At 43.9% G+C, this 14243-nt stretch overlaps 1 protein-coding gene across 3 annotated transcripts in view; it reads left to right on the forward strand.

Annotated features, from left to right (window-relative positions):
- The first annotated feature begins 2292 nt into the window (after positions 1-2292).
- LOC138787106 (uncharacterized) overlaps positions 2293-14243 on the forward strand; it is an 82628-nt gene continuing 70677 nt past the window's right edge. The window contains exons 1-3 of one of the 3 annotated variants that reach the window (XM_069964247.1): positions 2293-2470; positions 8180-10349; positions 10674-10788. In XM_069964247.1, coding sequence (XP_069820348.1) covers positions 8180-10349; positions 10674-10788 — 2285 coding nt within the window. In that variant the 5' untranslated portion in view covers positions 2293-2470. The remainder of the gene's footprint in view (positions 2471-8179; positions 10350-10673; positions 10789-14243) is intronic. The other 2 variants (XM_069964246.1, XM_069964245.1) reach the window with 2 other exon arrangements.

Consider the following 14243-nt stretch of genomic DNA (forward strand, 5'->3'; position numbering starts at 1 on the left):
CAGCACACAGAGAACATGGCCGGCGCTTAGCTAGCCGCCGGCCGTGTTCTCTGCTCTATACTTTATATTAAGCTGCGTTATTAGGCAGCTTAATATAAAGTATCGATACCAGGAAATCCTGGTACCGAATCGTTTTTTGGCCCGAAATATCGATAGTAGTATCGATATTTCGGTGCATCGTGCATCCCTAGTTAAGAGTATGAACATCCCAGGAAGTCTTATATGGAAACTTTTGGTAATCCTAAGTACTGTGCTAAAGTTCCTGTTAGAACAACTATTTAAATGTCTCCTTTCTGGACTGGTTTTGTACGGGTCCATGTACAAACAGTGGAAGTTGGGATTCAGTTCTTGAACAACTGCACCATCTAGTGGCCAAAGTGGGCAAAAACCAACAACATCTATAAATAGTTAGGGCCCTATTCCACCGGACGATTATCGTTCGCATAATTGTTAACGATTAACGATCTCGAAAGACCTTAAAACGTTCACTCATTTCCATGGAACAATAATCGTTACTTATGATCGTATTTGTGATAGTTTTTTCTTCGCTATTGTGTTCGTATCTACTGCGAACGACCGAATGATGTCTTATTCAATGCGAACGATTTGGGAACGTTTTGAGAACAAACAACGATAAAAATAGGTCCAGGTCTTATAACGTGATCAACGATTTCTCGTTCGGTCGTTAATCGTTAACTGCATTCCAACCGAACGATTATCGTTTAGATTTGAACGATTTAATGATAATCTGAAAGATAATCGTCTGGTGGAATAGGACCCTAAGGCTACGTTCACACTACATAAAAGTACAACCGTTGTTGCCATCTGCAACAATGGCAGTACTTTGTACGGTGTGGAACACTGCCTTTACTGCTATGGGATCCCGGCTGGAACGTATACACATAGTATACGCTCTGGCCAGGAGCCCATACGGCGCCGCAAAGAACTGACGTGTCAGTTTTCTGACCTGTCAGAAAGACCTGTCAGTTCACACAATGAAGCGAGTGGCCCAAGGGAGGGGCATTTCTCCATCCAAGGCTTCCTTTCCTCCACAGGGTTTTGTTCCTTGCCTAAGTTCTGGAGAGTGACTCTTCGGGAAAGAGTTTTGTGATTTAAAATAAAATTGTGACCATTTGACGCCTGATTACAAAGTGTTGTGTCCTTATTTTGTGTTCTTTGGTTTGATTCATTTTGCTTGGGAGTTGGGGGTCCATCACATTTTGCAGAGTCATAAAGCCAGATATATGCCCATATATATGCCCACCACAGAAATTCCTCCTTTATTCCATCAGCAGGGCATCAGCTGATCCCTCACTATGTGCTCACCATCAAAACTTAAAATTCAAGAAAAAGAACTGGGGGATAGAGCCTAGTCACTATACCAACGACCAGTCCATTTAGGACACATCACCCCTTTATCTGTATGTGTCTATATGCTATATAGTATTAGTGCAACTGTTAGTTAAAGTCAGGTGAGGGGATTTTTTTTTAAATGGCGGGGAAACATAAAAAACAATCTTAACTCACCTTTTCCCGTGCCTCTCTGGCACTGGATTGCCACTTCAGGGCCTTGTTATCCTGGTTAAGTGCTGGACTCTGCTCTTATTCTGCACCTGCAACCACACACACACCTGGTTTTACTTTATTCCAAGCCTAGTGTTAGTACAGGGGGGGTGTGGGGTGGTCATACCCCTACTGGCCACGTGACAAGTGACTAGTTGGTACACCAGCACCTAGCCCACTGCTAATCCCAACACCTGGCAACCCCTGGTTACTGCACAAACACACCCAAGATGCATCAGGGATATACTGTGTGTATCTATCATGCAGTATCAGGTCTGTGGTCACCATTGTGGCTCCAGTGTCCTCACTCAGCTTTCCCAGCAGCCTGAATGAAAAGTCTGTCTTCCTGTATATAGAGGGCACCATAAAGGCCAGGGCACAGCTCAGCATGTCCACTGTATAGAGACTGAGCCTATTTACATGCATGGCCAACCCAGCTAATATGTGGGAAATCCATATTCATATCCACCCCCAGACATATCACAGGCCCCAGTGCCCGCAGTCATCAGTGAGACCCCCCTCTAATACATCCAGGACCCCCAGCTGAGCCTATGTAAAGATCTTGCACCAGGGAGGCATGACAGGGAGGCTGTTTTATTATGTCAGCCAACAAGATATATATAATAACGTATATAACTGCCCATATTGTCATCCCTGTTTTACATGACTTGCATCCCTCCCTGATAGTACACCGAGGCCGCCATGACAACCACGTCTATGCAGCCGGCCGCACCACGTGATTCCTCGGCGTGCTGCGCGCTTCACTCTCCACTAGGGGGAGACATCCGCAGGGACAGGAGAATGGGAGGGAATGTTTGGCGTCCCCGTTGCTATGGTGACTGAGCTCCGGTCTCTGCTGTCCGTCCTGCGAGCTCTTCCTCTCCCTGGACACTGACATTACATTCAGGTAAGAGCTGTGCTCGTTGTATAGAGACCTCCCTATGTATACGTGGTAGTGACACTGCTAGGCTATAGACGCTGCTGGTCATCATATCTCTAACATGGGAACTTCTCTGCAAGTCTCATAGCCAGATGCCGCATTGTCCTATGTGATGGCACAGAGATCACTCACACAGCTGGTCTGCAGAGTATCACTCCTCAGTCAGAGACAGGATAACAGCCACATACAGTGACTGGCAGGTTATATCTCCATCAACACGCTTGGCTCCTATGGGTGTCTGCAGATTGCTGGGCCCTGTAGTACGCCACAGGTACACCATAGGTAGTGTTCCCTATGTTGTTCCATGTAGTAATCCCGCCCCTACAAACCAATGGTACCCCTGTGTGTCACCCCCTATAAAGTAATTGTGTCTATTTAGTTCTTCCTACATTAATAGCGCCCCCCCTAAAATTATCCCATCTCAGTCATTCAGTAATGGCGCCCACTTTGATGCCCCCCTGAGTAATAGTGATGGTGCCCCCGGCGCCCCTTAGTGACCCCCCTAAGTATGTCTGCAGGCTCAAGCCCCCACTGTGTGCCTCACTGTTGTCCTGTCCCCCTTCCTGGAGAAATGTGCCTGCCATGTGGCCATGATGGTCCCCGCCACTAAAGGCTGTGCCTGTCATGGTGCCATCCCAGCAGAAGGAATAGGACTGTGCCTGCCATGGTGCCATCCCAGCAGAAGGAATAGGACTGTGCCTGCCATGGTGCCATCCCAGCAGAAGGAATAGGACTGTGCCTGCCATGCTGCCATCCCAGCAGAAGGAATAGGACTGTGCCTGCCATGGTGCCATCCCAGCAGAAGGAATAGGACTGTAGGACTGTGCCTGCCATGCTGCTATCCCTGCAGAAGGAATAGGACTGTGCCTGCCATGGTGCCATCCCCGCAGAAGGAATAGGACTGTGCCTGCCATGGTGCCATCCCCGCAGAAAGAATAGGACTGTAGGACTGTGCCTGCCATGGTGCCATCCCTGCAGAAGGAATAGGACTGTGGGACTGTGCCTGCCATGGTGCCATCCCCGCAGAAGGAATAGGACTGTGTCTGCCATGGTGCCATCCCAGCAGAAGGAATAGGACTGTGTCTGCCATGGTGCCATCCCAGCAGAAGGAATAGGACTGTGCCTGTCATGGTGCCATCCCCACAGAAGGAATAGGACTGTGCCTGCCATGGTGCCATCCCAGCAGAAGGAATAGGACTGTGCCTGCCATGGTGCCATCCCAGCAGAAGGAATAGGACTGTAGGACTATGCCTGCCATGCTGCTATCCCTGCAGAAGGAATAGGACTGTGCCTGCCATGGTGCCATCCCCGCAGAAGGAATAGGACTGTGCCTGCCATGGTGCCATCCCCGCAGAAAGAATAGGACTGTAGGACTGTGCCTGCCATGGTGCCATCCCTGCAGAAGGAATAGGACTGTGGGACTGTGCCTGCCATGGTGCCATCCCCGCAGAAGGAATAGGACTGTGTCTGCCATGGTGCCATCCCCGCAGAAGGAATAGGACTGTGCCTGTCAAGGTGCCACCCCGCAGAAGGAATAGGACTGTGCCTGTCATGGTGCCATCCCTGCAGAAGGAATAGGACTGTGCCTGTCATGGTGCCATCCCCACAGAAAGAATAGGACTGTGCCTGTCATGGTGCCATCCCCATAGAAGAAATAGGACTGTGCCTGCCATGGTGCCATCCCAGCAGAAGGAATAGGACTGTGCCTGCCATGGTGCCATCCCCGAAGAAGGAATAGGACTGTGCCTGTCATGGTGCCATCCCCACAGAAGGAATAGGACTGTGCCTGCCATGGTGCCATCCCCACAGAAGGAATAGGACTGTGCCTGTCAAGGTGCCATCCCCGCAGAAGGAATAGGACTGTGCCTGTCTTGGTGCCATCCCCGCAGAAAGATTAGGACTGTGCCTGCCATGGTGCCATCCCCGCCACTAAAGGCTGTGCCCTCCATGGTGCCATCCCAGCAGTGGCTGTGACTGTGCCTGTCATGTTACTTGCAGTGCGCCCTGTTACTCCATAGCAGCAAGCAGTGATTGGTGAAACAGCAGAATACAGACATGCTTTGCAGTCCGCTATTTCACTATTAGTGTTCAGTTCACACTGCAGAGAAGAGAGGGACATTACTGTTGAGGTGCCCGATCCCACTAACCCACCTCGGATGCCCCCCTAGGCAATGGTCTATCAGTGCCTAGTGGCAAATACTATCTTGGCAGAGGGCATTTGTTATGTATAAGCAAACTGTAGTTTAAGAAAATAGACCTTATGTAGGCAATTTCCCATTTGTTGGCTATGCGGGCATGGTGGGAGTTGTAGTTTTTTAACAGCTGAAGAGACCACCACAAGTTGGGAAACACTGATGTCTGCCATGGATGTGGACCACTTCATCTTAGTGTTAAAGGAAGAGAGATTTACCCATAGGGGGTTAAGGTTGGTTCATGTTTCCTGAAACATGATATGATATCATACGCCTGTCATATAAGACAGCAGCAGATACAATTCCATATGATCTTTATTACTTTTAAACAGGACCTGTAGCCAACATCCCCAAAACATGAGAAGTTCCTATCAATGAGTAGCCTAGGGTGCCCTGAGCACACACACCGTTCTGCAGCTTCATGGTGCGCTCTCCTGTGTCTGGGCTTATATAATTAATGGGGAACTCTTGGTGAATGGTGAATTTTTTTTAATTGCTGGTCTTATTGTTTAACTCCCATTATTACAGTTGACAGCCGTCAGGAGCAGGGGGAACAAAATGAAGAACCATTACTTACCTCTCCCTGTGCCCCTGAAGTGCAGAGCCACAGGTTGGAACTCCCACTAGAAGGCATTTTCCCCTGGTTCTGATGACATCACAACTCAAGGGAAAATATCTGACCCAGCTTATGGATTGCTCCATCAGCCAATCAGTGACTGAAGCAGTGTCCCGCCCCAGTCACTGACTGGCTGAACAGGCAGTCCATCAACCGGGTCATGACGTTCCAGCAGCAAGAGATCTTGTAGCACTGGGGGTCCAGTGGCAGCAATCCAGTGCTGGAGAGGCATGGGGAGAGGTAAGTAATGATTGTTTATTATGTTGCCCCCTGCCCCTGTTGGCTGTCAGTTTTTTCAGATCGCTAGACTTCTTCTTTAATATCTAGTAATGAACTGGATTATGCAGTCGGAGGGTGTAACTGGGGCACCCTAATCTATTTAACCCCTTTGGCAATACACACCATACATGTATATTATGGTCGCCTTAGCTTTATGGAAGGATGCTGTACATGCACGTAAAGTGACAGCTGCCATCAGCGATTGCTTCGATGTCAGCCATTAACCCTTTAAGTGCTACATTTGCAGAATTTAGGTGTTTCAGTGACATGAGCGGCTCCTTTCTCTGAACGACTGGCACTGCTGAAGGCCTCCATGCTGCTCACTGGGCGATCTGATAATAGAGCCTTTTTGAAGCAGACTCTACTATCAGAGCACCATTCTGATTGATTTATTCTAAGCAATCTGATAATTGCTCAGGTTAGCCCCTCATTTGGCTCTATAGATGGAAAAATGAAACTTTAGCCAAAATCCATGATATGACAAGGAAGAATTTATGTCTAAAATCACAAGTTTCTTAAAGTGTCACTGTTATTATAACTTTCAAAATCTAAATTGACAGTAGATATGATATAAAGCAAGTTTGCAATATACATTTATTATTTTTTTGTTGTTATCATGCTGTAAAACAAAGCTGAACTTACCAGAAATCCAGGTCCAGTCTCCTGAAGGCAGATTTTCTGACTTGTGCAGGTTGAAAAAAAAACAGACTAAACACGAGAATTCCAACCAGTGTAGAAAGTGACAGCTCAATGTGTCCATCAATCACATGACTGCCTCCTCTCTTTGAGCGCTCAGATGGCCTGGGATACACAGGACTTCCTGTTTTCTGACTGTTTCCTGTTTTTTTTTTTTAATAAACAATGAATGTAAATTGCAAACTTGCTTTATATCACATCTACTGTTGATTTAGATTTTGAAAGTAATAACGATAGTGACACTTTAACGTTTGTTGAAACGACAGTGATTATTTTAATAGGTTTTCTGACCAAAAACATATAGATGCTATTTAATAAAACACATAGGTCAGGCTTAGAACGGAAGTTACAGTAATTCCTGGCCTTATATAGTATGTTTGCATGCTGATAGGATTTGAAAGCTCCATATAATGTTCTTATACACCAGATGTTGCTGCTGTTGTGTTTAATTCTATATTACAATGAAAGATGAGAATCTTCAAATTTATTTTCTGAGGATTTGCAATAATTAGGTTCAATGTGGATTCAATGGCCAAGTAGGATTTGTACAGGAGCAGGGACATTGTATGTCTGCCACTCAAGTCAATATTTGCTGGGCTGGATGCATAGTCATCATAGAGATTCTAGGCAACGATGGATACAGCATTGCTGCTAATCTCTGGATGGGCCAACATATGCACTGCGAATGTTAAATGAGACATATAGGCCCACATTTATCAATCAAAAACAGGTGTAATTTCCCCATAGTAACCAATCACAGCTCAGGTTTTACTTTTCCAAAGCACATTAAGATGTGGAAGCTAAGCTGTGATTGGTTACTGTCTTAGTGTTAGAGTTGGAAGGAACAGAGTGGCATGAATACTGTTTAGAGGCTCATATTGGGCATATATGCTTATATGGGGGCACTGTTACTGTGTGAAGCAATACAGTTGCTGCCCAAATAAAATAGCATCTGAGGCACCTTCAAGGATAAAATGTTCTGTTTAAAGGGGTTGGCCACGTTATAGTAAAATATTTCAGCATACAGTATTAGTGGCTGTACTCACTGTATATACTGACAGCAGCTCCCTATGTACCTCATAGAGCTAAAATTAGACTCCTCTCCCTCAGGCTGGCCTGTCCTGCTCTGTGGTGAGTCTGTCCATAAGATGTGACCATGCTCCACCCCTAGTGTCCACCATAGGCGTATACAGGCTCAGTGTTTGACACTTGGAGGTGGGGCATGGTCACATGCTCCTCCATGTCCGCCATCTTATGGATAGGCTCACCATAGAGCAGGACAGCCCAGTCTGGAGGAGGGGAGCCTGATTTTAGCTTTATTAGGTACACAGGGAGCTGCTGTCAGTATATAAAGTAAATACACTTGCTAATACTGTACACTGAGCAATTTTATCATAATAATGTTTAAAAAAAAAAAATCGAGATTTTTCTTTTGGCCATATCGCCCTGCCGTACATACATCTAAATCCTCCTAATTAGTTAAAGTTAGTGGAAAAATGCCAAAATGGTGTGTGATATTAGAGGAAATGCCATGAAGGACCCTATTTACAATATGTTTTGGGGCTGAATCTGAATTGGAATACTGCTAAATGATATTCCAACAATACCGCTGTATACCCACTTTAATAGAATTAACATAGTCTGCAAATAACATGTCTGTCTCCGAAATATATACCTTGTACTTAGCAAAACACTTTTGAGTCATGCAAATTCATTTGTTGGAGTAAAAATATTGATGTAAAGTACGCCAGCCATTAGGCGTAGGGTAAAGAAAGGAAGATTGTCTAACATGTCATGAGTTGTGCCAAAACTATCATACAATGTGTGTTGGTGTGGTTTACAAGTGATTTCTTCTATTGTCTATGTTACTTACATTCCTATATTTTCTTACAGATGGAGCTGTCACCTGACGATACAACTCTGTCACCCCCGATGCCTAACAATAATATTAATATAATGGATACTCCATGTACAAGTAATCTAAAGTTTCTACGAGCTAAAAGGCTAAGCTATTTTTGTGGAACAAAATCCCAGAATTCAGAACAGATACAAAATAAAGGGCAAACCCCAAGGACTGCAACACCACGGAGATGCCTTTCAGCACCAACCTCAAAACATATTACTGGAGATAGTGATAGGCCCAAAAGAATCAATGCTGAAAGAAAAATTACCCCTTTAAATAGAGCATCAAGTTCTCCCCAATATATACAAGCAAACCAAGGGAAAGAAAACCTTACAGATATTCCTTCTCATCATATTCAGCACTTACCAACGACAGAAGGGGAAACAAAGGAAGAGACAGAAACAGAACCATCCTGGGGACCTAATAGATCTATTCCTAAGAGTTTACAACCCAAAATATCCAATCCTCCGGTTCTCTCTGTACACCATACCCTGCCACCAGGGAAAAAGGACATTACTGAGGATATACTTATACAGCATGGTCCACAAGATCCCGTGTCACAGTCATGTCACAAAGAAAACAAGGGTAAAGAATCTTCCATGGACCATGACCTACTGTCAATGGTACAACAAGTCAAGGATAAAACGTATTTACCTCTCAGCCGAATGAAACCAGAATCAGATGAAGTGGATGTACTTTCTACTCACCGAAGTCTTTTAAGGAGTAGCTTTGTTAGTGATTTGGACCAAGACCTTTTGGAAGATTTGTCTGTACCAGAAACAGAAAAACTTCATCATGTTATGACCTGGGCTAAAAAATTCCTTGACAAATGCAATGGAGGAGAATTGGTATCTTCTACTGGTGATACATCATTAAGAAACAAGAAGAAAGATACCTCTTTTGAATCCATTGGAAGTTTGGGAGTCACCAATAAATATTTGGAGCGAAATAATGTGAGTTTTGATGAGTATGACTCAAAAAAACACCATTGTCTTGGTGAGGAATCCCAAGAACCTGTTGCAGGCCAGTCCCAATTGTATAAACCAAAATTAAAACATAAGACAACAAGCCTAGATTCTTTCTCAGCTGAACCAACGTCTAGTTTAGTGAAGAACAGAGATGTAAAGGACATTTACCACATTAAGGACTATGCCGACTCGGGAGAACAATATTTTGCCAACATAAAACAAGATTATATTGATAGTGACAATATCTTTGGATATAGGCCCAGGCCGGATCAACAGCATTATAACAGATCTATATGTGAAGATACTAAATCAGATGTGTCCATAAAGGACGAGTATATAAATCGAGAAGTTGACTCAAGCTCACCAGAGTCCTGTCTTAATACTGAAAGACTTAACTCTTTGTTGGGAGACCTTGAATTGATAGAGAAAGGTTTTGGAGAAAACAATGGTGCAAGAACAGATAGAACCTTTTTAGTGAAAAATAGTGCAAAGTCTGATTTCCCTGACAGCACTTACGTTTCAGTGTCCGGGAAATTTTCCAACAAAGGGACACCAGCTTTACACAGGGTTGACTCTACCAAGAGTCTTTCTGGAGATGACACAAGAAAAATATACCAAGAGTGCCCTGCATGCAGTTTCTTCAATGCCTCTAGCTGTAACTGGTGTGCAGAGTGTGGTTCAGCTTTAAAGGGAGCAAAGGGCCAACCGATTGGAAATAAGGAAAATTTGGAATTACTAAACCCACAGATATTAGATGACAATGCCGTAGAGGAATTTTTTAGTGCAAACAACCAAAGAAAGAGTTATGATAATAACCATATGTCAAAGCAGAATGCAAAAGAGTTAGGAAGAACAGTGTGCTGGGAGGACAGCTCAGATGTGGCCTCTGAAAGTGAAGGGAGTGTGTTGGATAAGTATTTCTTTTATGTGAAACAGCTGGATATGCTACGAAGTCAAGAAATAGAGAAGCAAACCAAACCTTCTCAATACAAATACGCAAGTGAAACGTCAAGTGGTGAGGAGTCTTCTGAAGATTACTCCATGTCCTGTGTAAGTGGTCAAGCCAAACTTTGGGGTGAAACCAAGACTCCTGAGACGTATCTTGATCATCAAGCCATGGAAGAGAAAAATGTTAAAGAATCCAGTGACCACATTATTGGGACCGAAGGGTCCTCTCTCAAGGGTCTTTTAGGTAAAGCATTTGTTGTTGATCGTGATACCTTTTAACCTAGATGGACTGGCTGACATTTTCGTAATGTCATCTTATGATTGTATGCATGGTATATAGCCTTGGGTGTTGTCAATGTTTATGTGTGCAGCTTATTTTATATGTAATAAAGTAACACAATCATTTCATAACTAAGCTGTAATGTGTTTTTGTAGTTGTAATAGTGGGTTCTATATATAATGCTACCACATCTTATTCTTTAGATATCATCCTTACCAAATAATGTTATTTTACACAACATAGTTATTATCAATTAAACTGATTCATACCTATTATTACATATTTTAGATAGAAAGCTGCAGAAAGCCACAAATGTTTCACCACAACTGACTGGTCCTAAGAGGTATTGGGAGAAGTCCAGTATTGCTTGGTCCTCATACACACACGGAGAGCTGAAACCAAGGTTTGCTTACCCTGTCATTTTGTACCTCATTCATGGATTTTAAGTGTCATTTTTGGAGAGTAAGGAACATTCATTACTAGACTTCACTAATATCTGCAGAATAACAAGCCACTAGAATATTAGCTCACCACCTGTCTTGCCATCATCCTTACCTCTTTCCCATGCCCTCCTTCCTAATCTCAATCTAATATTCCTGTCCAGTTACTTAGAGAACACGAAGTGACTTTATTAATGGCTTTGCACTTGTTTCCTGTTGTAGGAAATTAGCATAGTTTGATGTATTTGGTAGCTATGACATATACAGTATGTGTGTTTTTAAGCTGATCACATTTTTTTTTCAAAGTGACACAATAAGGGCTTTTTTCACTACGGAAAACCAGCGGATTCCACTCAGAATCCCGCCTGCTATCTGTTTCAATGGGATACCTCGCGCGCCTCCGCTCTCGGTGCCTCTCTGTTTAAAGAAGAGTGGAGGTTCCGCTCTGAATTTCTGCCTGTTTTCCGTAGTATGAATGGACCCTTAAGAATGTGGTTTGGTAGGAGGGGTAAAACCTCATGAAGACTAACAGATTTACTATATTGTACGCCAGGCATTTTTTTTTATGGGGCACAAATAAAGCATACATTAGCTTTTTGGGGCACAAACAACCAAAAGAGGCCACAGCTTTATTAAAGGGAACCTATCAGCAGGTTAGACAAATCCAACCTGATGATATGTAAGTTTCTTACCTTTATCCCCGGTGCCGTTTTTGTGCAGTTTGTAGTTAAATTCCTAGGCTAGTAAGACGGTTAGGTGTACAACTGCAAGTGCACCAAATTGCCTTACTAGCCTAGGGATTAAACAACAAACTGCACGGAAACGGCACAGAGATGTACCTTCATCCTCTGCACCCGATGCGCAATGTTTTTAGTTGTGGCATTGTAGTAGATGGCTTATCATAAAAGGTCTTGCCACGAAACTGCAACTTTGTACCCATGAGAATGCCATAGAGTTGACACCTTGATGCCCGTGTACGAGTAACCCTAAAGGGGCGAGTGATTTGCACAGCTGCTCTTTTCTCCTGTTTTACCAAACTGAGCATAACCTAAAAAGTCTAGAAAGAGATTTTGTTTAAGTAGATTGCACCCTAGATTTTGTGGTTGTCTGTTAGCAGGGCAGGCTTCAGGTGTACATCTACCCTACACAGTATACACCAAATAATGGAACCAGTTGCGTTTTGTCACTTTCTTCCTCATTTTGTTTGTGTTTGTGCTTTTTTTAAATTACGGGTTAAAAAAAATTCACTGCAAGTAAACATAAGCTAGAAAAGGAGAGAGGCCACTATATTAGGGAAGTCAGACCCTCTGCGATCAGCTGATCATCAGGCTGGCTTCTATTAACAAGCATAAGATACACAGAGCAGATTACTTGGGGTAAATAGTCATTAGTGGCTTCCTACCTTTATAGTCCAAAAACATTGACCCCCTTTCCTGTAACAATTACACTGTTAGGCTATGTTCACACAACGTAAATTCCGTACTAATCACAGCCGTTGCAACAACGCCCTTGATTAGTACGGAACTTACATTGTGCTGAAGGCTGAAGGAATCCCGGCCAGAGTGTATACACATAGTATACACTCCGTCCGGAATCCCTAGAGGGGTTACATAGCTATCGGGTGTTCTACACTCTGGCCGGGATCCCTAGTGGCGCCGCAAGAAACTGACATGTAAGTTTTCTGCGGCTGCTATTCATTGAATAGCGGCCGCAGAAAACCTGTCAGCTCACACAATGGAGCGTACGGCTCCGGCCACACGCTACATTGTTAACAGCAGGGAGTTTAGATGCGGGCACACACTGATGCGCCCACATCTGAATTCAGCGGCACTAAAGATCATCCGGCTAGTACTGCAGTACCGGCTGGGATGATCTTTTGTGAGACCGTCCGTTCCGTGACCCGGCCAGGTCACGGAACGGCCAATCTCATACAACATGTGAACATGGCCCTGCATGTTATTTTCTATCCTTAGCTATATACTGTTTTCTCTTTTAACTTGCTTATATTGTGATCAAGAAGTAGGTTATCCTTAACAACATACCTGTCCTTTAAATGAGATGGATTATGTTTCCTTGCTGGAGCTGAGCACAAAGCTTCCTTGCGAGGTGCGCTCTGCAGTGGATATTATGATAAAAAATACTTTAATATTTTATTGAACTCTCGTCATTGCAGCAAGGTCAGCAGCGCAATCTTCCATTCAGTAGTACAAGTTCCCTGCAGCCTACCTGGTTCCTTTGTTGCCAGCCTCCCATTCACCCAGAGAGGACTGCTCTGTAATTACAGCCCTGTGATTTTCAGCTCACAATCTCCCAGGCAGCCTTGAGATCTAGACTATTAGTTTCATTAGAACCGCAATGCAAATATTTTATATTTTCATAGTATAACTAATAGGAGCTTGTGTTAAAAACGGAGGGGTGTCATAGCTATTGTGTGTTCTACACAACAATGGTAGTGGTAAAGATACTGTACTTTAAAGCGTTCTCCTAATGCACACTACAGACCCTGTATGGCTGCAGAGTTTCCATGGGTCAGTATTATGAGCCTTTCAGCGCTTGGCATTCAGTCATGTGGCATCTTGTAGAGTATTGTGTTGTAATTCAAGGTTATACTGCATCGTCATCAAATCATCAATGTTTAGTCACTGAGGTCTTTCACCTCTGGACCTCTGGGCTAGTAGAGGCCATGGCTTTTGTATAATGTACACAGGTACACTGCATTTGGACATCTGGTTCAGACTGGTGCTGCATTTGGTTTTAGTTGCCCATAGTCATTTTGCTCATTTTACAATCAAGCGTTTTGCTTCTGACTTAAAGCGACTCTGTACCCACAATCCCCCCCCCCCCAAATTGCTTGTTCCATCGAATAGCTGCTTTTAATCCAAGGGTTCAGTCCAGCAAGTGATGCAGTTATTGTCCTAAAAAAACAACCTTTAAACTTACATCCCTGTGTCAAATTGGCGTGGCCTAGCGTGTGTGTGCCCTAGGCCTGCAACGCCTCTCCTTCCTCCTCCATGATCTCCTGACCATTAGGAATGCCCCTAGAAGGATTTTTCCTATTCATCACTTGTCTGAACACTGCACATGTGCTGGATCATTAAGGCCCATGTGCAGTGTTCACACAAGTGATGAATAGGAGAAATCCTGCCTAGGGCATTCCTAATGGTTAAGAGGATGGTGAGGAAGGACAGAGAGGCTAGGGCATAGACACTCAGCTGCAAGTTTAACAGCTGTTTTTTTTTTTGGGGGGGGGGGGCGGATTGTGGGTACAGAGTCACTTTAAATGTTAAACTGTAACAGTGCTATGGCATGACCTAATGCCATGTTTGATCAGTAGCTACCAATAGGTAAAATATCATATATAGGGCACCTGAGAGCCCCCCGTTAAAGAATACTAGTTCAGAACATGCAATCAAATAGG

The sequence above is a fragment of the Dendropsophus ebraccatus genome, chromosome 3 (genome assembly GCF_027789765.1).
Source record: "Dendropsophus ebraccatus isolate aDenEbr1 chromosome 3, aDenEbr1.pat, whole genome shotgun sequence".
In the NCBI taxonomy this organism is placed as follows: Eukaryota; Metazoa; Chordata; class Amphibia; order Anura; family Hylidae; genus Dendropsophus; species Dendropsophus ebraccatus.